This window comes from Episyrphus balteatus, chromosome 2 (assembly GCF_945859705.1).
Source record: "Episyrphus balteatus chromosome 2, idEpiBalt1.1, whole genome shotgun sequence".
NCBI classification, from domain to species: Eukaryota; Metazoa; Arthropoda; class Insecta; order Diptera; family Syrphidae; genus Episyrphus; species Episyrphus balteatus.
The window spans coordinates 49084082-49110102 of record NC_079135.1 but is presented as its reverse complement, the minus strand read 5'-3'; the positions used below and the strand labels follow the sequence as shown (position 1 = coordinate 49110102).

The 26021-nt window shown below is 32.3% G+C and overlaps 1 protein-coding gene across 2 annotated transcripts in view; it reads left to right on the top strand.

The window, feature by feature from the left end:
* LOC129911744 (ecdysone-induced protein 74EF) overlaps window positions 1-25820 on the top strand; it is a 42637-nt gene extending 16817 nt beyond the window's left edge. Inside the window, exons 2-4 of one of the 2 annotated variants that reach the window (XM_055989650.1) lie at window positions 4285-4680; window positions 10238-10450; window positions 23980-25820. In XM_055989650.1, coding sequence (XP_055845625.1) covers window positions 4285-4680; window positions 10238-10450; window positions 23980-24755 — 1385 coding nt within the window. In that variant the 3' untranslated portion in view covers window positions 24756-25820. Of the gene's footprint in view, window positions 1-4281; window positions 4681-10237; window positions 10451-23979 lie in introns of both variants that reach the window. The other variant, XM_055989649.1, reaches the window with a different exon arrangement.
* The last annotated feature ends 201 nt before the right edge of the window (window positions 25821-26021 follow it).

Here is a 26021-nt window from a genome sequence, read left to right as displayed (position 1 = left end):
TTTCATCGCCCATTTTTATTTGTACACACGTTTGTGTATGTATTTTTAATCAAATTTTTTTTCGGCTGTTTTTTTTTGCGTTTCTTTATAAAATTAAGTCAGGGTCAATTTTGCACGTCAAAAATAAGGAGAAAAAAAAGACCACCAGCCAAATTAAAAGTCATTTAATAACAAGTGCGCCTCTAACGTCAACGTCATCAGCTCAGCACCCGCCCCGACCGACCCGTATAAGGCCGGATAGAAAGTAAAAGTTAAGACTTTTTCTATTGCCAGTTCAACAAAATACAAACCAAACATACCTATACACAGCACAGCATAAAGTAAAATGTAGTACCAAAAGAAAATTGCAAATAATTTTTTTTTTCTAATGCTCATTCTATTTTTTTTTTTTTTGTCCAAAGACTATTAGATGCATCTATTTGTTGCACATCGGGCTAGAGAGACAACAAAATGCGATGTCTGTGTATGTAGCGATGAGGATGGGAGGAAAAGCGGGGTACTTATCGGTCGGAAAACGACGATAGAGCCTGCTGCCATCACTACCGCTGTTGCTGCCGCTTATATCGTACAATGTGCTATAAGCTTATTAAATTGCAGTTGCACACGCTCGAATGCACTTCACGAACGAAAGAGATAGAAAGAGAAATCAGGTCAAGGCTTAGTGTATCGTCATCGTCGTTGTCGTTCGTTTTGAAGTTGTCGTTGTTGTCGTTCAGTGTTGTCGTCATTTAATTTTGCACGCTATGCTATGCCATGCTATGAGAGATGTCAGTTGCATGCATGTGGTTGAGTGCATCAACTTTGTAAAAGAGATGTTTATACTTAACTATCGTTTTTCCTCCTTCTTCCGTCTAACGCATACAAATACATACGTCAAACTGGCGTTAGAAAAGAACTTAGTTTTTCCGGCCAACACATCCACAAATCCTACCTTATCGACAGTAAAAAAAACTATATTCAAATGTCAGTAGGCAAACAAGATGGAGTAAAAAATCCAGCGACTCCAAGTGGCGGAAATACAAATCACTTTTAATGGAGGGCAAATGCATCTACACCATCTCAAGCAGTCACAGTATCCGTAAACCGTAACTGTATGCAAAAAATATACAAAAAAAAGCATACAATCTATAGATAGATAGGTGTACCCTCTTATAGAAAAAAAAAGAGTCAAGCTAAAACTGGTACAGGGTGCCGGCGAAAGTGGTGCACACTTGATTTGTTTGTTTTTTGTTTATATACCCCCAAGTCTTTCTTTTTCTATAGGAGGAGGCCTTAGAAGAATTAGGCCGGAGGAAGAGTGGACGAAGTTTATTCAAATGAAGCGCCTAGTTTTTCATAGTTTTTGCCTCCTATTTTTTTTATTTTCCTTTTTATTTGTGCATATATTTTCACTTTCACTTCCGTTCATTTTGTATAGTGTGGTGAAGTTTGAATGTAAGTGGTGGTGAAAAACTATAAAACGTCAAAACGAGAGGAATGACTTTCATTGAGTGGCGAATATAATAGATGTACTTATTGCTGATTTTTTGTAGGTATAATACTTGTGTGTGAGTGTATGTGGCTAGAAATGCAATATTATTTTATTTTTTTCTTATAATGTATAGGTAAATAATTTTTTTTTTAATTGAAGGAATGCAGCGCGCGCACTTGTATGGCTTCTATGGGAATTTGAAATTAAAATAATTCTCTTGCAACACACTATAATTGTGGTGGCGCTCATGTATACAATGTTTATAGGCTCTTTTTTTTTTGCTGCTAGACACATTATAGTGGGTTTTTGTTTTTTTTATTATTATTATTATTGTTGGCTTGTGAAAAGCTATAGTAGGTGGGTGTATAAGTTTGTCGATTTGTTGAGTACCTACCTAACTATATAAATTCGTTTACTTGCACTATTGACTTGGCCTATTTACCTCTTTTTTGAGAAAAAGCCGGATTTGTCTTCTTTTTTTTTCGTTGGTTGGTTGGTCTTTATTTAAATGAAGTGATAAATCTGTTAATGGTTTATTATTCTTCGTAGTTTTTGTCGGTGTTTTACTATAAATTATGAGAGTATGTGTGGGGAAATGACATTTAATCGATTTGTATTAAAGAAAAACTATTTTCGTATGCTTTTTTTGGGAGAAGAATTGGAACTAAATTAGATTTAATATCAAATGTAAGCGAGATGTTTTTATTTATTTGTTTAAATATGGCATCGTTAATCTTTTTATTCATTGACATCATTGAGTAATTAGCGTTGACAAATAAATTAATTAATTCTTATTTCGTGTTGAATCAATTTAAGCTTCAAATACTTAATTGTTCAGCTTTTGACACAATGGTGTGGAGTGATTAATTCTTCTGAAAAAAAAAAAAAAAAATAGTTAGTACAAAGATGGAATGGTTAAACAAAATCTATCGATTTAATACAAGGAATTCCTATGCAGATGGATATCTCTAGTTTCCATCCGTTTTTCTTTCTTTCATGTGAAAAAAGGAATAAATATGGAACCGAATGGGTTCACAAACAGAATTTATTTAACAATAGAAAATAGACAACAACAAAAAACAAACAGTCCTAAACAGTACCCGTCTAATTGACATTAAAATCTCAAAATGGCTGCTCAAATAATAACTTGACTTGTCTATTGTAACTGTTTTTCAGTGATGGTAAAACAGTGCACGGTTTATATATGAAGCGTCGTCATTTCGTCAATTAGAACTAGTTTCACAATCTCGTAAGTGACAGTTAATTAAGCCATATTGGAAGCTAAGGTGATATTTTCTTTATAAAAAAATTACACTGCCCAACCGACTCTAATGAAAATTGTCCTTAAGTTTTCAACATTTGCTTCTTAAAATTGATGGAAAAAGGTTTTAGTTGATGAAATGTCAAAAAATTGGTGGATGTCATGTAGCTGAGGTTGAACCTCAGTTCTCTCTCAATTCATATCCTAGATCTGTTTGATAGAAATATTTCCTCAACAGTCACTTTCGATTTGATATCTTCTTCGTTTAATTTAAAAGCAGAAACATTTCAAAGCAGACAAATTTCTTGCCGACTTGTCGAATATTAAATTAAAATAATTTGAAGCTACTCTGGTTAATTGATTTTGATTGCCCAACCAAAAATGAAGGTAATTAAAAAGGTACCAAAAGCAACCTCTTCCTTAAATGTAAATAGCTTTGTATGTATATTACCTACCTTCCTTTAAAATGTTATTCACAAATAGTGTTCATCTTTGAAAAGGTGTGGTGAATTCAAAAGGTGCTTTAAAATAAAAGACATTTATTTCACACTAGAATTGTTCGCACCCCCCATAATGCACATCAAGTAGGTACATACCTTTGCAACATAAAAACATGCGCCCCGGTACATATTATACACTTTGTCGAGTAGAGAGTAGATATATCGTAATACCTTGTCTAGCCGTATCGATCTGCTGCGGCAGCTACATTGTGACAATTATACTTGCCTCATGCTAATTGAAGTGCATTTTGAAGTTTTGAGGTTAGGTATGGGGGGAAAATGGAGTTTTGACATTCCAACTTTTTTCCTTCTATACAGTTTGTAGGGTGGGGTCTCACCATAAATGGTCGGAAATCAATTTCAAACCAAGAATAAATCAAAAGCATAAGACTTTAAGAATATCTATTAGATTGAAATATTCATTAAAATGCATCCATTTGCCTTATTCATATAGGAAAAAAAAATAAACACATACAAAATGTATTGCGTAAGTCTCACGCACTATACTATACGCCTGCTGGCTGGTTAACTGGGTTGGTTCATTGAGGCTAGCTGGTGCTGTTTAACTGCTGGCCTGCTGCTGGTCTGGTATATGTGTGCACTTAGTGCGGTAACATTCCTTGCAGCAAATCTGTGTAGAATGTTGGTCGACCATTTGAAAGTACAATTTTTAAAGCTTTGGCTTGGTACAACTCTTGTGCGGTATTTCGCCATCACACAAATTTAATAATAGCTGTATGCCACACAGTAATTCTGCACACCTTATTCTCTTTTTTTTTTTGCTTATTTCAAACAAATATAGGTTAGAAAAAAACAAAAAAAAAAAACAAAACTTGAAAGAGGTGCCTTACGCAGATACTAAACATGCGTTGTGAAACTTTGTGGGCTCTTTTTACAAGAAATCGGTTGAAAAATTAATTGCAAACATGCCTTTAGGGCAGTAATTTTGTGTGAATAATAAACTCCTTTCTTACATTTATAATGACTTGTTCTCATTGAATTTATTTTTTTTTTAATAACATTTTTATTTTTGTTTTTTCTCTTTTTAGTAGATACTGAAATTCCAATTATCAAACAATCGCCAAGCCCACCACCTACATCACTACACCATCTGCAACAGCAACAACAACAAGCTCAGTCACAGCATCAGTCATCGTTATCAGCTGTAGCGGCAGCAGCAGCCGCTGCGGCGGCTGCTCTGCATATTAAATCTGAGCATAACACTGCCTTATCGCCACAACACCAGCAACAACAACAACAGCAGCAACATCAAACGCAATCGCAACACAATGGTCCGTCAGCTCTTCAACAACAACAACAACAACAACAACAGCAACAACAACAATCAGCGACGTCAACGCAACACAGGCCATTGTTGCACAATCTGTTAAGTGGAGCACCAATTCATAGTACGCCGTACCATAGAAATTATTGCACCTCCAGTACAGGTCAGTATCCTTTGTGTCGCATTATGTTGTTCTATCCTAGTTTTTGACCATCAATTCCTAAACCTGGATTAACACAATGTTTCACATTATATATTAATGCATGTTTTCTTTTATTGTTTGTATAGTGTGTTTGTATTTTGGGTTTAAATTGGGCGCCATTTATAAATTATTGACATTTTAACAATCCTATATTTGTCTTCACGTTACATTACGTCAATATAAATTAGTTGAACCAGTATAATGTGAAAAACGTCACGAAAAAACACTCTGGGAGAGGTGGGTTTACACAATACAGTTCCCTCAATTATATTCACTATTCATTACTTTGAGCTTGAATCTAAGACCAGCCAATATCTCTGCCATTAACTTGTACACATTAATGCAGTAATGATTTGTATCAAAAATATTTCTAGTACAAAACCGATCCTTTGCAGATAAGATAGCATCTGAACTAACTTACCATCCCTCAATGTTAACTGTCCCTAAATGTTAACTTTAAGCTCTCATTGTGTAAATGTTAAGCCAATTGCGACTCCATTAACAATCTTACAAAAATGATAATGCAGTTCAAAGTCGATAATAAGTTCATTTGACGGCTTCACTTCTTTGATCAAAACTGCTCCTGTCTAAACGAATCAATCCGAATCAATAAAATAAAAAGCGAATTTTTTAGTTCTGTTTGTTTTTATTTTTCGAAAATTGCAGTTTTTTTTAATAACGCAAGTTTGTAACTTCTACGAAGCAATTTACCAAAAATTATACTAACTTCGGTCGTTTAAAAAATTACGTAATTTTACTACATTAGTAAACAATTCAAGTTTCATAACACAAATCGAGTTATTCTATGTGAAATTAGAAGATCCAGTTATTTCAACTTTTTATTCTACTTTTTTTGAGTAAAATCCATTCAAAAATTTCCTTACATATTATCGGTGACAAAGCCTCAACGCCCCGCGCTAAAACTCGAATTTATCAGTTTTTATGCAAAAATTCCTTACAAAAATCTTTTATAAAAAGTTTATAATAAAAGAAACTCAATAAAAGGATTTATTCCCTCAGAACCCTTGAGTAAGTATAAGTAAGTGGTCACCTCAAAAAGATGCTACCTTGACCGGTGTCTATTGTATTATTATTTTTAATATACAGCAACAAGACTCTACTAGAACCGTTAACCCTCAAAAAGGGTATTTTGATATCAAAAGAAATATATCAAGTAAATAAAAAAAAATTGCTATCTCAAATTCTTTTTTTTTATAAAATCACCTTCCTGTTTCTATTATGCGTAGATATTTTTAAATTCTCGTATATTTAGCATCCTTCCTGAAAGTTTTTTTTTTATTCTATTCAAAATAAAACTGACCGTTGGTCAAGCGATGAATCAATTATCCTTGACGAGGTTTTCTCTTCCCTAAAAAAAAATTCCCCCATTATTTGATCATCCAAACAAGGAAAAGGATCTTCTTTAAATAGTTTTATACGTGGTGTGCATAAATTAACGATTGCGGAACATGATGATCTTTATAAGACACACAATCAAGAATGAATAAAAAAAAATCACATTTAATCGTAAGAAGAAGAAAAAAAGGGTTGAATCTTTAATTCCTCTCGGGGATAACAAAGGACAAAACGAGGGAAGATATATTTACCTTCCGCATGATATTAAAAATTGAAAGAATATACTGGACACCCGGCTATTGTGTGTGAGAACTAAGAATATATATCTTGGCTGTCGCTTCCTTCTTTTCAACAACTTGCCCCTTTTGTTTTCACAGAAGAATATAATATATCCTTTTCTTCTGGGCAAACTGACCAGTGTCCACGCATGAACAAAATCGATTCAATCTAACTCTTTTTTTTTTTTTGCTTTGGTTCCTTTACATTAGGGATTAAATTAAGAAGGTTTGATGAAACCTCTTTCCTTTCAAAATTCAACCCAAAATGTCAATATAACTTATTGCCCGCAACTGGTCCCTTGACTATTTTTCATATCAAACATTCATTAAAGATACTGTTGTGTCCTTTCCCAAAATTTTTTGCGCGTTCATAAATATCATTGCCTAACATCTGCTCACACTCTTCAATCCTTTCCCTATTTTCACTTTTATATTTAACAAAATATTGTACAATAGACACATGCTAGACTATGGGGACTTGGATGATGACTATGCAAACATATCCTTTATTTTTCGGTGTTTTTCTTAAGTTTTCATCACATTTTGCAATCAATTTTGCAGATGCAATCATAATCCAGAACAATGTTTGCGGTCTCCTTTTTCTCCATCCAAATCGATCTGTCAAAAAATATAATACTGACATAATTGTCATATATGCGTAACACCCTCTATCCGATAATGTAGTGCAAAAAAAACACTAGAGTTTAAGTAATCTAAGAAACATCTGCATCTGCATAATATCTGTGGCATAGGGTTAGACCGTAATGTTACACAAACATCTTTGGCCTTAAATTAACCCGCTGAATCGATAAATAAATACAATAGCAAATAATTTCCATTGATGACAGTATCTTGACAGTTTGCCGAGTGTGTTTTGCTTGGTGAAAAGAGTTGCGCGATGTCAGATGCAAAAAAAAAGAAATATTTGACAATATTAATGATGACTCAGACTTGTGCAATAAAAACTTAAGGGTTACGTTTCTATAACGCAATTGTGTGGGAGAAAAAAAGGACCCGCACATGTGTCCATTTCTAAATCCAGCAAATAGAATTTGGAGAAAGAAAATTGATTATATTACGTTCGATGACAATTGACATTTTATTCTATTCACCAGAGAGAGAGAAGAGAGTAGGTATTGTGTTCAAATCTTCTTCTGAATGACAACCAAACTGATGACACGATATAGACGACCGACCCTTCAGCGGTCAATGAATGGCTATTGTCTCGTGATCGAAAGGCGAGAATATTGGCTCGTTTGTTCAAGTGCTTGTGGATAATCCTTATTCTATGTTTAGAATGTGTGTATATGTATATACCTGAATATGCATGTGTAATATGAAATTTCCTTTATGTCCATTCATGAGTCCTTTAGATTTTGAATTTGCTATTTGCAAACAAAAACAATCAATACAATTCGGCATTCCTCAATTTCAAAAGCCGATAATCCAATTTCACAGTTATTTAGGTTTTGCGAATTTGAATAGCATAAATGGTTTTATTTTGCATAGAAAATGAAACTTTGTTTTGGGTTGAATAAAGTACCGGTATAATTATTCAATTGGATGTCCACTAAATACCGTAAAAGAGAACAATAGCCAATTGTATAAACATCTAATTTTTTTAAATTTTTGACAAATTACCGAACACCGCTTGACAGAACTAGCAGACGTCAAAAATTATCGATAATTGCAAATGCAACTGATAAGGTTTTTTGACATTTAAGCATCGAATCGATTACGCATAGAAAACTTTAATTCGGATATAAATCGTTAAAATTTAGGAAATTAACAAGTTAAACATTTAACAGTGCCCAGCGCATTATTTGTTTTTGGTCGATAACGTAGAGTTGACATTTAAGAATTTTACTTTGAAGTTAAACACTCAATTTGACAGATTTCACATTTTGTCGTGAAAGAACTCAAACGGATCTATTTATTTCACATTAAAAAGAAGCGCTATCTGGCGGTGAGCTTTTATCAAAAGGTAGTAAATTAGGCGTGTTCATCTTTCAGTAAAAGGACAAAATGTCTCAGTGACTCGATTTTTAGTTGGAAACCTTTCGCGCTAAAAAATATAAAGAGATTAATAAATGAAATTAACTGATATCCTGATCTCTAATAAACAGCAAATGGTTTATTTCTAGTCCCACGTGAATCTTTTTGAATTCAATCAATCAAAATGACAAAATACTCCGTTAAAGGAATCTTTCAATAAAGAACTTCCCACTTCAAAAATTGATCGAGTTTTCCTAAAATTTTACTCCTTTTTCTTGTCGTTTTCATATTTTATCACAAAAAAAGCAATTTTCTTTCTCAAATTTTCCCACGATCTTTCCGAATAAATAAAGAATTCGCATAATTATTATCGGAAATAGAAACATGTATAAAGGTAAAGATACCAAAAATTTCACTTTAACTTAGCAAATAGAAATAGAAACCCTTTTGGACAATGAAATTAGAAAATTGTTTTCCCTTTCACCTACGCGATCTGAGAAGAAAAATCCTTTTTCTCATTAAGCAGATGTTTTGTACCTTTGACACTTAAATGACTTTGCAATGTAAATGACACTACATACAATATGCAGATGTCATTTTATAATAATTTTGCGATGAAAAATAAAAATTTCCCTCGTTATCAAAGTACCTTCAAAATCCTTCATATATTTTTGGTAACCTAATTAGACCACCAATTGTATTGATATTTTTTCGCAAAAACATTATTATTCTCCCAGACACAAAATCCTCATCTCAATGTTTTGATTAAAGGACACTTTGTGGGTACCATACCGATTTGTGTGTACACTTCAAATCCTTTATATTATTTTTTTGTCCCTTTACTTTTATATTCTATCCTCCACTTGAGAAAGAGAAGACAGTTTTTTTTTATATTTTCACCTGTAGATATCAAAAATAATAAAAATCAAGCCGCTTTGTTGTATATCTACATAAGGGCTGTGACTAGCAGGACTCATTCTTGTGGATGAAGTTTATATTTGGGTCCCCTAAAATGATAATAATATGTTTGGAACGGTTTATATTCATTCTCTTCGTTTTGTTTGAAAATGTTTTGACGAGACAATATGTCTGGGAATTTTTTTAGTATTATTAGACGACGAGGTTTATTTTTTATTTCATGATATTTTTTTTTATTCGGGTAAAGAGAGAGAGAGGAGTCCTTGAACCTCAACTAGGTTTTTTTTTTTGTTGTTTTGTTTACCTTATTCATTGTTATCGAACAAGGACCTTGCCTTTTATGGGTTTGTGGAGCGAAATTTAATTCGAGTTTCGATAGCAAGTCATAATAAAAGGAATAAACCTCGAAGGAAATATAATAATTACAAAACGGTGTATTGCGGGAGGCCTTACAAGAAAAAAAAAATAAGAATGTTTTAAATTTCATTGCACTATATCTACCTATGGCGCGTAATATTCCTGCTGTGATTATAAAAAAACAGATTCAATAGAAATATTGTGAACGCAGTTTAAAGAAAATCCGATGAAGGGATTCAATAACCTTTTTTTGATCGAAACAGGTATGAAATTTAATTTTAGAAAAAGAAAATAAAAAAAACTTCGTCAATGCATCCCGTTTTGGCATTGTTCAGAATATCCTTTAAGGATTCTTACACGAAAAAAAAATAACTGCACATGGGGGGAACTTACATATTGACGATGGAAAAAATAAAAAAAAGAAAGTCTTAGCTAAGGTATCCTTATAACAGAAAATAAAAATGAGGTCATAAAGGATTACGAATGTGATTAGTGCGTGTTTTTTTCTTTGAAGTATTTCTCCTTATTACCTATTATATAACTGAATCCTTTTCTATTAATAGCAACACATATTTTTTGTTGTTTTTCTCGTTTGTTCTATTCTTCATTTTCAGGATCTTTTCCACCCAGTCCAGCTGATAGTGGTGTTTCGGATGTAGATAGCTCCAGTTCGGGTGGCCAACCATGCAGCGAAGAATTAAAGGCGCGTTTGGGTATGCCACCACATTGTCCACCACAAGGACATGTACCAAATGGTACATTTTTACATCCAAATTTCTATCACAATTCGCCACCTCTACGGAATATTTGGAATCGTGGAGTTGGATGTAAGTATTTTTTGTTTTATACTTTTTTTCTTTTAAATTTGTTTCACGAAAAAAAGCATATTATTGACATTAAATTTTTTAAGAACAAATATTTTCCTACAAGCGTTTTTAACTTTGACATCTGCCAAATTATTTTAACTATCAATAGTCTAGTTATAGAAGCACCATTTGACTTCCTTTGCTTAGGTGTGTACCTACTGCCTTACCATCTTTTCACTAAACTAAAGACTTTTTAACCAACCATTATAACCAGTACCAGTGAATGGTAAGGCAGTGCACATTTTCATACTTCAGAAGTGTCACTTATACGTATAATATTGGCCAATTGGTTGCCAACAATTTCACTGTGATAGCAGCTCTTAATCGCACTCAGAAATTTATCTCTGAGGGATAGTTTTACAGTCGATCGAGTTGAGTTGCACTAAAGTGTTTATTTCATGTACAATGTGCACTACCTTATCCATCCCAAACTGAAGAGTTGACATTTTGCGCATATATCCTAAATGTTTCTTCGTTTCCCAACAAATTTTAATATGTTATTAATTTTTTTAAGTGTACCACCGTCAAAAAAGCAAAACACAAAAAAAACAAGAAAATCGCATTTTGGTTTTGACATTCTAACCAATTTATTGCTTTTTCGTGCAATTAAGCAAATTTTCAAGAATTCTCTTTTAATTGCTATGGTTTCCGCCTAAAAACAGAAAAACCAAGTCACAAAAATCAAAAACAAAATCTATTTTTATTTTGGATTTTTCCAAAACTCTTGAGCATGCGAAATTTATTTGCTGAGAATTTTAAAAATAAATCAAAACTTATTAATATAAATTCCAAATCAATTTGTTTTTTTTTTTTCATGATTTGTTAAAAAGAGAGGCGTGTGTACGTTAATGTTTTCCTCTTTGCTTCTAATTAGTTTTATTTTGTATTTTTTGTTTAATAAATCTTCATTCAATATTGTTATACTATTTCCGCAATATCCAAAATTAAGAAAAAAAAATATAAATTTATTTCTGGGAATCACAAAATGACGCAGATGAAACGTGCAAATATTTTTTTAATTTTAATTTTTGTTTTTTTGAATTTTTGAATTTTTTTTTCTTCAAAGCAAATATAATTTAGTGTTTTGTCTCGAATGAAATGACACTTTGAGTGGCTTTAATACCATATCAAATGGTAGTATTTTATTTATGTTTATTGAGATATAAAACATTCATCTTTGGTAAGTGGTTTTTTTTAGCTAATCACAAGTTTTTTTAGTCACCAAATTCATTGGATGTGTACATGTAACACAGTCCTTTGTTTTGTGTTTACACTGAACTTTATGTTTTGTTTCACCATCAGTGCCATGACATACTTATTAATGTGTACACAAAAGTGTACTAACCTAACCAACTATTTGAATATAAATTTAAAAAGAAATTAATAAATTAGTCTTTCATGCTGCGCTGTCATTTTTGACAGTTCTTTGATATTTTTGTTTAGTACTGTTTGACGCCTCTATGTCAATCAATCACTGATGATTCGTTTCTGAGTGATTTTTTTTTTTTTTCTTAAATGCTTTCGACTTTGAGCCGAAAAAAATTTGTAACTAGCAGAATAGAACTGCACACAAATTAGTAGTTAAATTGGTGTGTTTTTCAAAGTTGATTTGAACATTCAGCATAATTTAACAGTGTTCAGCTTTATACGTCTTTAATTGATAGTTTTAAACCTGCTTCAAATGCGTTATCAGGTCTGATATAAGTACAACCAAACATAAAATAACAGAAAGCTTTTATATCTACTTCCTGGAATAAAGCGAAATGTTATATCAATTCTTATCAAAAGACCTTAATTGTTTTATTTATGAAATGTTAAGGAAATGACAAATTCATTTTAAAATGCTGTTTTAGTTCAGAAAACACTACAGGTTTCAAGTTTGTAGACAATAAGTTTCTTAGAATTGTTATTAAATAATAACAAACTACTTTGATGGGATTTAATTTATAAAATAACGCCAAATTTGACTTTAAGGGAAGTAGATCTGATAAACAATATTTGCTAGATGGTGTGCTAGAACAAGACTTTTTGAACAAAATAAAGTAATATTTTTTTGTTTACTCAAATTGAGTAATGAGAGGAGAAGAAGTATTTTTATAAATTTGTACTTTAAAATAATGGAAAACAAAAATTCATTGTTATTAGTTGATTTTTGTTTGTGGTTTAGAAAAATACAACGAAAATATCTTAAACATTGTGATAATAACCACAGTTTGTGGTTTTTATCATGCTACTAAAGATTAAATTTCAACTTGATCTGTAAAGAATAAAGAAAAGTATATTTTGTTTGTCGTTTGTAAGGTTGTTTGCAGTTACCTGCATCCAAGTGCAACGGTTTCTAATATTTATTAAACCTTAACTGGCGCCCAACGAAATATATGACTTCTTCAAACTTGGTCAGCGTTCAAATAACAGAAATAAGTATTTAAGTACATATAATAAAACTAATAAAAAATCCTATACTCATTTCGATGCATTATAGTGGCTTTGAAGTATGTACTTAATTGGCGCCCAACAAAAAATAACGACTTCATTGAAATTTTAAAAAAGTAGATAAATACATGAAGAACATATTACATTTTTACGCCTAAACCCGTTGGCTGATTTATTACTTAGCATTTAAAGCTGTTAATCATTTTTAACTGGCGCCCAACAAGAGTTTCGTTAATGTGAAACTTACCTGTTTGGATTTGAAAATAATTACTCTTACTCTTTTCCACTGTGATTTCAATTAAAAATATAAAAAAAAAGGTTTATAGCAATCTTTTCCTACTTGATCTTCATCTTCTTTTCTGTGTAAATATATTTATTCTACCTCTACGGAAATTGCATAAAAAGAAATAAAGCCCTTTGTACCTAGGTATAACGTGTTTCTTTACCTCCTACTGTTCTTACGGAAACAAACAACTAAAAATGCTCCCCCCTGCAGCAAAGAAGAGTGCGACGCATTCCACAACAAACTCCACTAGGATTATATTATAAGAAAAAAAAACAATAAAAACCCACAAACATTGCTGCAGGCTTCTGCATTCAACTTAAACAACAAACACACAAGCACTAAGCAAACTTTATTTTTTTTGTATTCATTTTTTTAATAAAAGTCTTCTAAACGCAAGCGAAAGCAAACCGAAGAAATGAAATGTGAATTTTAAGAAACACAAACAGAGAAAAAATAACAATAAAAAAAAAAAACAAAACAAGAAGCAAAGAGCAACGAAGACCATAAAAAAGAATTTATCAAGCAACAAGCAAAGCAAAAAAAAAAGTTAGCAAATAAATTCGTGGTCATCGACACATCGCCTTTGCACAAATTCTGAAGGTCACAACTACACGGAAATGTGCGCGCTCGGAAACTTCGCCGTCACAATGTTCTTTCCATGCAGCAGCAATAGCAACAGCAGCAGCAAGAGAAACAGCAGCAACCAGCAGCGCGCGGTGGCGGTGGCGGTAAGTTCTCCCCATCATCCATACAAGCTTACTCACTCCCATCCCATCATGTCCCCAGCCACATTTATGCCCACGAAATGCCTCAGCCATTCAGCACTATACTCAGCCAACGTCTCCGCCACCACCGTCGCCGCCGACACCGCTCTCCACCACCTCCGTCACACAGCACCGTGTCAAGTCACATATCTTATATTCTATTTTAGTGTAAACACTCTTCTAACCAGATATAATACAATGCTTACACACATATATACACACGTATAAATTATCTACACGTGTGTGTTTGTATATTTTGATTTTTGCTTTTTTTTTTGTTTGTTTGTTAACTTAACATTTCGCGCATCATTATAAAAACAAACGGTATTTATAGACCCCCTCTGTGGATGTTGTTGGAGCAACCAGAAGTTAAAATTGGAAGGGAAAAGGGGGGCAACACGCGTATTTTGTAAGTATTATTTACTTCCTAAATCTTATCTTGGAGCAAATAGAATAAGAACAACAAAAAACAAATTATGTATATTGGACGTCAGAGAAGAGTTTTAATTGTTTAAAACATTAAATAATGACAGTTGTGCTACAATTGTGTTTATAAAATGACAGTAACTATTATTTAGATTACGTCAATATTGATATTATTCACCAGACTTGACGTTTTGCACATCTGTCAATATACAATTAATTGAGTGTGAATTATATTTTCTACTTCTATGTTAAGATACGGTATAAGATATTGCTCAAATTGGACTTAGTTCTCTGACTTATTTTGACGTCTCTGTGTTGCTTTCTCACTCGCTTTTCAAGATGAGAAAGAGATAGCCGAGTGAGGAAGTTTTTTAAATCTCTATTCAAATTGATTGTATGATAGTTATTTATCTGTCAATTATTTTTTTGGAGAAGACCTAAAATGTGCAAAAATGTTCTCCCTTTGCTCGCTTTCTCATTCAGTTCTGCAAAAATAACAGTGTTCAAGAACAGATCGTAATGCAAATGTCTCCTACTGTCAAATCTAACATGCCGTATTTGACAATCGCTCTGTTCGTCTGGTTTTTTCCGAAAAACTCTTTTTGACATCTCCGATTCTTTTGCAATTTTTCAAAAATTAAATAGAAAATTTCAGACTGAATTTTCAATCAGAAATCATTTTCAAATGAATTCGTTCCGCAACAAATATTCGACTTAAAAAATTCTAAGCCCACTTTTACACCCTGAGGTGAATATGTCAATAATTAATTCAACAAAAAACAGATGCAACAAAAATATTTACTAACTCAATATACGGAATGGGTATTTCCTTAAATGAATACTTGGCCCCGATATTACCCCCCTCACTATTTGATTAACAATGCACCTGTAGCCACCCGCTGAACCATTTAATAATCCAACAACTTAACAATACGAAATACCTATAAATGTAAAAACCATCAATAAAAAAGCAAAAAAACTGCTACAGGAAATGTTGCACCTACACTCATGACAACGACTACGTCGAACGATATACAAACTACTGTGTAGCTGGTTGTTGAATTGTGTCAAGGTGAATTTAAAGCAAAATGTAAATAAATATAAATTACCACAGTTACAGCAGCAAAAACAACAACAACAACAACAACAATAATATCAGCAGCAGCAGCGGCACAACAGAAATTAAATTGAATATTGTTCGGATTCAATATACATGATGGAATAGTGTAGTAGTGTATATAGTTTATTGAAACTCAACACGCAACCAATTGATGACATTTATTGTAAGCAGCACAATCTGTCACTGCACTGCGACCGCATCATCTGTATCAAGAATTAAGAGGAGAAATTAAAACAAAACAAAATAAACGATCAAATTTGTTTTTGTTTTGTTTTCTAAAAATAATGAAAAAAAATGAGCAACCAAACATCTCTGACACGAATAACACGGTGTAACACTCAAAATATACGCGGGCGGAGACCTATCAGGTTTTGTAGAGCTAGTCGCACTGAATACGAAACGGTATTTGAAAATCCCCTAACACCCCCAAAATCTGGAGTTACGGGCAAAAAACGGTTTTTTGGACCTTCACCCATTGAAAAAATTCTAGCTTCGACAATTTTTTTCCCATTTTCGATTTTTTTACAGTTTCTGATAGAAGATAAATATACCTTTTTAACAATGTATAAAACATGTAACTCGGTTAATCCACTTAGAATTTATAAGATGTCAAAGTTCAAAAATTCAATTTTTTTTGTCTTTTGCCCAACTTCGACATCAATTTAAAGTATATGTTTTCAAAACAACATGCTATTAAAAAAATATATTCTTAAACTATATCTATTTCCCAATTGATCGAGGTATTTTTTATGAAAATCACTTCAAAATTGGCTTAGAAAAAAAAATTTTCGATTTCAACCCAGATACAGAAATTCGAACTTTTAGGTATAGAACAAAAATGTTGTTTCGGCACGTAGTAGGATAAGTTGGGCGCCAAGATTTGATGAAGAGTTTTTGTAGAGGAGCTCAATACAAACATTTTTTTTCTTTGGAAGGGGGGTCTATCTCCCCCCGTTTAGGTGGGAGGGGCATTTTTCTAAAAAAAAATTATCAAAATAAAAAAAAATTATTAAAAAACAACGGCAACACTAACAGTAATAAATGATACCATTTCCAAAAGGCAAAATTGTGCATTTGATTCTAGTTTTTAAATCAATATAATATTACCAATAGTTTTTGAAATAATCGATTTCAAAGTTAAAAATAGGGGGAAAAAAAATTTTAAAACTCATTTTATACTATTTATGTCCAGACTGTGAATTTTAGTAAATAAATTACTTAAACAGAAAACTGCCTCAATTAATTCCTTATCGAACAGTGAAAACTATATATTTCTATGTCTTCTAGTTTTTGAGAAAATTGAAAAATAAAAACAAATAAAAACAAAAAATATTTTGAAAAAAGAAAAATCTGATAAAATAATTTTTCAATTTTCTCAAAAACTAGAAGACATAGAAACATATAGTTTTCACTGTTCGATAAGGAATCAATTGAGGCAGTTTTCTGTGTGAGTAATTTGTTTACTTAAGTTCACAGTCTAGACAAAAATAGTATAAAATGAGTTTAAAAAAAAAATTTTTCGCCAATTTTTATTTTTGAAATCGATTATTTCAAAAACTATTGGTTATGTTATATTGATTTAAAAATTAGAATCAAATGTACAATTTTCCCTTTCAGAAATGGTATCATTTATTACTGTAAGTGTTGCCGTTGTTTTTTAATAATTTTTTTTTTATTTTGATAATTTTTTTTTAGAAAACTGCCCCTCCCACCTAAACGGGGGGAGATAGACCCCCTTTCCAAAGAAAAAAATGTTTGTATTGAGCTCCTCTACAAAAACCCGTTATCAAATCCTGGCGCCCAGGTTATCCTACTACGTGCCGAAACAACATTTTTGTTCTATACCTAAAAGTTCGAATTTCTGTATCTGGGTTGAAATCGAAAATTTTTTTTTTCTAAGTCAATTTTGGAGTGATTTTCATAAAAAATACCTCGATTGATTGGAAAATAGATATAGTTTATGAATATATTTTTTAAATAGCATGTTGTTTTGAAAACATATACTTTAAATTGATGCCGAATTTGGGCAAAAGACGAAAAAAATGGAATTTTTGAACTTTGACAGCTTATAAATTCTAAGTGGTTTAACCGAGTTACATGTTTTATACATTGTTGAAAAGGTATATTTATCTTCTATCAGAAACTGTAAAAAAATCGAAAATGGGTAAAAAATTGTCGAAGCTAGAATTTTTTCAATGGGTGAAGGTCCAAAAAACCGTTTTTTGCCCGTAACTCCAGATTTTGGGGGTGTTAGGGGATTTTCAAATACCGTTTCGTATTCAGTGCGACTAGCTCTACAAAACCTGATAGGTCTCCGCCCGCGTATATTTTAAAACCTCATTTTTGTAACACCGTGTAATTAATACAACACAATGAAAACAACAGAAACTTACCTCTTGTTTTAATTAAGTACTTCATTATTTTTGATCTGTCAGTTTCAGAAATAGCGCAATATAACAACGATGACAGGAATTCAAATTATTGGGATTGAATTGTTTAACGTTGACCATGCTTGATTTGACTTACGTAAGAGAATTTGTAATGCGCGCGCATTGCACACTAAAAGTGCGATGGGTGTGTTTTTTGTGTGTGAGTGTGTTGTAATTTACACTTGATTTGTTTATTTTTTTTTTTTTTTTTTTGTAATTTACATGAAAAATTTGCAGTCAGAAATCAGAACAGACACACTGGCATACAAAATATCGTGCTAAAATGCCGCAGGAGTGAGTTTATAATGATCGACAATTTGCATATAAATACACACATGCAAGTGCAAGTTGCCCTCTTTTGTTATTTTTCTTCGAATGACAATGATTGCTTGTTGAATAATTATTATCTTTGTGGTTTTGGTTATCTAATGACGTATGATAGTGTGGTGATTATCTTAAAAAGATTTTACGAAAGCGAAAGTTTGTTCTTATCGGAAGAGACGTAGTTCACACTTGCATTACATGATACCTACATGGTATTGGTGTATGAAAAAAAGTAATCAAACGAACCTAGTCTTTGAATTTTAAATATTTAAAATGATACTGTAGAACAATAAGTATTTTTTGCACTACACCCGTTAGGCACAGGAGTTTAAATCTTTATTTCACTCCAAAGGTGTAATCACAGCCTTAAATAATATCAAATGTCAAGAGTTTCGGATCAGTTGAAACATTTTCGGTATGCGGTAACGCAAAAAAGCGAATTGAACCGCTGTACATTTAAGCCTAAAGCGGAGTTCGCATTTAATAACAAAAAATGTGACAGTTCAAAAAATATTTGTGTACGCTAAATATTGAACCGCAATTCCATACAAATTTAGTAATAAATTTGACTTATAAGTCAATATCAGCTGTCAGAAATAGAATTAATATTTTTATCTCACAGAGAGTTAAATACTTATCAGCATTTTTGTTTGCCTTAGTAACTATGTTGTACCTACCTGTTTACGTAGTTAGTAACTACACAATCAAAACTGCAATACCTACATTATTACACGTTCTAGTCGACGCTATAGCAAACCTATATTTTTTTTCATAACTTTTGATAAGTCATTATCTGTTATTGATGGTGTATTCTTTTTTTAAACATAGAACAAAATACAGAGAGAGTGGGTTCTTCTTCTTTGCCCGGTATATGCATTTATAAATAAATCCACCATGACCTTCTATCGAACGATCACCCTAGAAATCCACTGACACCACAAATCTGCTGGCTGCAGCACAGCACAAAACAGTGCTGTGTTTTGCTACACTTTCCGATGGCTAAACATACATCTACATGAGTGTATTCGTCGGGTTTGTTCTTGGTAGGAAGGTACACTAACAACATGCAAAAAAAAAAAACAGAGAGAAACTGTGACACAATGTACAACTAATCGCATACTTTTATTTATATAAAAAATGATAAGGTAGGTTTAATGGGTCGTGTTAATATGCTCATAAAAATTGATGTTGCTGAACGAATATAACGAACACCAATGGACCAGTGTAACAGTCGAGGAAGTGACACTCAAACGGCCGTTATTGTAAGTTTAAGTGTGTAAAAATGTAAACTGCCTTACCGACAATTAAATTGTTTGTGGTGATTCTCAATAAGCCAGCCAAATTAAGTCGTTAAGTGCCAAAATCACATTTGGGTATTAGACAATGGTATTGGAAACTTCAGTCACACTTGCTACGCAAAAACAAGAGCACTACCTTACCATCCCTAAACTTCAATTTGACAAGACAAAAATTAGCCCTTAGTGGCAAATTTTGGAAACAAAAGAGATAGGTACTTTCTTTTTAACTGCGCACCGCCTTACCACCGATGCAACGACTGTCAATATTCACCGTCGGTAAAAATTGAAAACTATTTATTTTAAATTTTTGTAAAAGAACAATACATTACCTTTAAAACAAATCAAATAAAACAAAGAAATTATTATAATCTCTCGCAAAAAAAAAAAAACGAAAAAAACATCCACACAAAAAAAAAATGCAACATTCATCTCTGTCTGTGCTAAGTCCCGCCACCCCCTTGCTCTAAATAGCCCACAATAACAGACTTATTGTGCCACTGCCACTTACATCACGGGACGCCAATTGAAATAGGGATGCTTTTGCTAGCTAGATAGAGTGGAATGAGTTGTTTTTCCTACGAAGAGGATGGAAAGGGGAGGGGGGGAGAAGCCTACTATTAGATCTTCTTTTTCCTATTTGCCTTTCGCAATGAAATTCGTTCGTATCCATTTCCTCTTTTACGACTGTGTCTGTTGGCTCTGTTGCTTATTTTATACTTGGGCCGGTTTTGTTTTTTTTTTTTTTTTTGCTGTGGGGGTCGTGTTGGGTGCACCATCGCGCATCGGGGTGTTCCTTTTGGTTTTAGTATTCGCACATTATGTGCCCCCATTCCCAAGATCTTCTCTGAAGCCGAACAATCGCGAAAACAGAAAATGCAAAAAACACAAGTTGATATATGTATATAAATGTATGTATATGTATTGCATGTATAAATGCTTGTACATATAATTCTCAGCTGTTAAGATGTGTGTGTAAGAGAAATAAGAGTGAGTCTTATTTCCTCTTCATAAAAGTTAAATACATAAATATACTTTGCATTACGTTTTGGCATGCTATTCGTGGCTGGCATACCTACCTCCTCCTGCTTTTCCTCAGCGCTCTCTCAGCTTCTTCACCCTGTGTCTGTTGTTATTTTTATGTAAGCAGAAGAGGTGCAATTTTTTTGTTTTGCTTTTATTTTCTGTTTCCTTTTTACCTCTTCTCTTTCTCCCTCTCCCTCTGACATTCTTTCACTCTGCTAAACTGAATTGCTATTTGTTTTCGCATTTTGGCATATGTTTTCTCGGTTTTATTTATATTGGTGGTTGGTTTTTAATAGTTTTTAATCTGTGGTAGGTATTTCAAGTATTTTGACAGAACATACATTTTTTACCCTCATTCGTATATTTTGAGAGAGATGTCATAAAATATCATCAATTTCTGTTTTTCTTTTTCATTGGTGGAAGTCGATGATGGAAATGACATAAGGGTGCAGTAATTTTCTTACCTCAAATTATTTATTACTTCTTCTTGTGTTACCTCCTACTTTGTTTTTATTCTATTTCCTATAAACACATACCCATCTACCTACTTCTATATACCTACACCATTGCAATTAATAGGCAAAAAGCCTACCCATCTTTCTCTATCTATGCATCGCTTTTATGCGCCACCTTACCTGCCTAGCCTACTCGCTCTATGTGGATCAATTTTATTGTATCTATGTATCTATTTAGTTGAAGGGCATCTAGTTGCATTGACCCCTTTTTCGTTCTATCTATCTCTGCTGTTTGCGCAGGTTTCTCTTTCTAATTAAATTACTTTCTCCTCTAGGATGTTTCAACACACATATGTATGAATGAAAACAAAAAAAATAAATAAATAAAATAAGGTGTGGATGCAATTGTGTTGGTGCAACATGCATTGCAGTTGTATTTTTCCTCTCTCTGACAATATAATACTTATGCGGAATCTATAAATAGAGAATGTTTCTACCATGATATATGTGGTGGGGTGGTGGGATGGGAGGACGCCATTTGCGATGTGTAAATTTTTTTTTTTTTTGCTAAAACAACGAGAAGCCATTGCACATCATTATCATCATGATTTTCGTGAGATTTGTTTTTTTTTTCACTTTGTAGGCAATGTGTATGTTTTATTAGTGGAATGTTCCTCTGCGTGTGATCGTTTACTATATTTTTTTTCTTCGTATCTATTAAACTGCAAAGTAAACAATTAAAATTGTTGAATTCACAATGAGGTGTAGAATGTTGTATAGGTACATAATTGATGAGTTCTCTGCGGAAAATTGTATTTCCTGTTACCGGATGGCAATTAATTTCGGTCGAACTACCTATCTATGCATGTTTTTGGTTCCGATCTACTATACCTACAACTGACAGTAGAACTGTCAATTGTTTGATTTTTGTTGGGTGTTTTAATATTTTTAGGCCTTTAGATTATGTATTGTAGGTTCTTTTGTTTTAAAAACTAGAAAAATATCGGTAAACTCACATTGAACTAAGTTATAAGCAATTTTATTCAATTGAGGGTCGGTAAGGTAGTACACATATTTACAAAGAAAGTGTCATTTATGCTTTTACAACTGACCGATAGTTTATTTTGATTAAGGTACTGGGCTAAGAAACTGGCTCTTAATATTTAAGTTATTTTGTTGTTATAAATATTGTTTGGCAATAAAAATATATTTTTTGCCCACTCCCTAAGTATTTTTAACCACTGGCTACACCTGTCTAAACGAAGAATGTCCCTATTAAAGACCGATTTTTCTATATTTCAAGGAAACATTTCAAGTTCACTTATACTTAGGGCCACTTTCACGGTCAAATGTAAATGTAACAACAGTAAACTTGACTGTCGGTAAGACAGTGTTCATTATAGCATAGGAAGAATCATTTTCGGCGACCAAGTGCCCCTTACTCGAATGTGAAAATGGTCCTTGGTGCCCGTTTCACAATTGAAACTTGAAGTTGATTGACGGTAAGGTAGTTCACTTTTACAAGTAAAAAGTGTCTCTTAGGACCAGTTTCACAGTTAAGTAATTGGCATCAAAGTGCCCTTCATGTAAGTGACACTTCCTATGTAAAATTATGAACTACATTTTCATCCTTAAAATTAAGTGTTAACTGTCAACTTGGTTCCATACACTTTTAAATGTCACTTATTGAACTGTGAATTTGGCTCTTATATTGCTTGATAGATTATGGGTATTCCCCCACACTCAATCTTAGTCGGAAAGTATAAAAGAAATATTTTTCCCAGTTTGTATATTGTAAAGTTTGGAAATAAGTATTCTAAAAACTCATTTCCATTAAATTCTTAATTATTTCATCTACAAATGATATAACAATTGACATATTGTTCTTGTCTACATACTTTCTATAGTCTCAACTCATTTGTCCCATTTGTCTGTCAGCTGTCATTATTCAATTGTCAATAATTACAATTTAATAAAAAGAATGCATAAAATCAACAACACAAAAATATATGTCGCGTGAAACCAAATAAAAAATGCAAATAACAAACAAAAAAAAACATCTGATTCACACAATATTTCACATGATAATATTATTATACGTACAAATGCATATGTATATATAATATATTACTCGATGAACTTTTCAAACTAGAATTCAAGGACAAAACATCAAAGTTTCATTGACACCAAACGAAATTCACCTCTCTTTGCATCCACACACCACCCCTAATGCCATCACAAACAAAAACAATTTTTTTTTATAATTGAAGAAAGCAGCAAAAAGCAGTTTAAAATTCCCAAAAAAAAAATAACAAAATAAAAAAAATAAAAGCAGCTTCTACCCACATACGTATGCAAATTTTTTTTTTTGTTTAAGACATTATCTTCATCATCAGGTCTACATACATAGCATATAGGTAGTACGCAAGCAAGCGATCATTTTGCTGGCTGTTATTGCTCCTATAGGTACCGCTTATCATCCCGCCAACACCTCCTTTTTATGTTTTCCATTTCACTTATCAAATTGAAACCAACAACAAATTTAGAGAAAATCATATACAAACAAAACAAAAAAACAACGCAAAAATCACACAATAAATATATATAAATATATTCTTCACACAAATTTAGCATCCCTCACTGATAATAAAGTATCAAAAATGCGCCACATGTGTGTGCATATGCAGCGCTCGCCCGCTCGCATACAAATCGCTGCTGATTCAAAACCAACACACACCCATGGTGTCGATGTCATTTTTTGGCTCTTTTTTGTATATATAATTTTATTTTTGTTCTTGAATTCTAATTCGATTTGCATTTAATTTGGGGGAAACAAAATTTAATGTCAAATGCCCTATAAGAAACAAATGTCACAAGTTTATATGCATCACTTTAACTAAAACTTCATTTTTTTTTCACTTTTTCTTTGCAGTGCCAGACAATTATTACCTTCCCATGCCATCTGGCGGTGGTTCGGGTAACGGAAGTAATGGTGGGGTCGGTGGAGGTGGTGGAAATGCGGGAGGTGGAGGCGGTGGTGGAACCACAAATGGCTACGCGAGCTCACCACACTTTACCACACCTTCCCCGCCACGTACCAACAATGGTGCCCCACCATCGCATCATTCCATCCAGCATCACCAGCAACAGCAACATGCGCCACACCACCAACACCACCCGCATCATCACCATCATCATCCACATTCCGCGGCCGGAAATAGCGCAGCAGCAGCTGGCATCACCGGACCTAACCTGGGCTTACATCCACAAAGTGTAATCCAACCAGCGACATCTAGTGTGAACTATGATCTCTCCTACATGTTAGAGCTAGGCTTTCCACCACGGAAACTCAAGAAACCACGCAAGCCGAAGATCGAAATGGGCGTCAAGAGGCGCAGCCGAGAAGGTTCCACGACCTATCTGTGGGAATTCCTTCTTAAGCTCCTCCAAGACCGTGAATACTGTCCGCGTTTCATCAAGTGGACCAACAGGGAAAAAGGTGTCTTTAAGTTGGTCGATTCCAAGGCTGTCTCACGTCTATGGGGCATGCACAAAAATAAACCAGACATGAACTACGAAACAATGGGTCGTGCGTTAAGGTACTATTACCAGCGAGGTATCCTAGCCAAAGTTGATGGTCAACGGCTGGTCTATCAGTTTGTCGATGTGCCAAAGGACATAATCGAAATCGACTGTAATGGAGTGTAGACATAAGAATTGTGATGCGTGGAGGCTTAAGAATAAAAATAATACTAATACACATAATTTGTACAAAATTTAAAAAAAAAATAAACACACTGTGTATGTGTATCGTAAGAACAAAAAACATTTCGAATTTAGAACAAAATTTTTCAGTGGAATTTCTTTCCAATAAAAAAAAAGAAAACAACAAAAAAAACCATAAATTTAATTAAAAAAAATTACTTTAGGTCAAATCTAGTTAAATAAAATAAAGTAAAATAAAAATTGTTAAAAATAACTTATTTTTTCAAAACAAATTAAAAAAAAAAAACTGTAAATTGTCTAATTTATAATTTTTATTAGTTATGATGAGTTGCTCTTTTTTATTTGTAATATTTTAAATTTTTTTTATAAAAAAAAAAACTGCTGGACATATTTTTAGTTATTGTTTTATTATTTTTTATAATCAAATTTCTTTGTTAATTATTATTAAGTAAAAATTATATAAAATAGTTTTTCTTTTAGTTTTGAATTTTGTTAGATTTCTTGCTATAAGATCCAACTCTCGTGTAATATTACCGTTAAAATATATACATACATAATATTCTATATATACATAATATTTTTTTTCTTTTTTAAAGTTTTCTTCCTAAATGATTGAAAAAAACAATAAATGGAAAAACCTTTAACCCAAACAAATACCTAAATGTAAAAAAAAATCTTAATAATTTGACCACCAACCAAGGATCACTGCCTAATTTGTATTTTTTTTTTTTAATTAATATTTGTTTGCAAACAAAAAAAGCAAAGAAAATTAGAACTGTACAGTTATTTTTTTATACAAACACAAACAAAAAAATATAAATGATCTAACGTTATTGTAAATTTTGTTAATTATTTTCTCGTTTTTATTTTTAAAAAATATTTTATGTATAGATTTTTTGTCATTTTGTAGATTATTATTTTTAAGATTTTATTCAAATTTAACTAAGAAAAAACATGTATTTGCTTTAGTTATTTTTTTTTTCTTGTTTAATTAATATAGTTTTTTTATAATTATTATAATAATTTTTTCTTTCTCTGTGTATAGTTATTGTATAAAGAACAGCAAAATATTGTACTATAGATAATTATTATTTTATTTTTAATTATTTTTATTTCTATAAATATATATACCAATTCTTAATTATATTATATAAAAAAAATATATTTTATTTTTTTTTTCTAGGAATAAATATTTTTAAATTAAAAAATAATAAATTCGTTTGTTTTTATTTGATTTTGGTTTTCCTT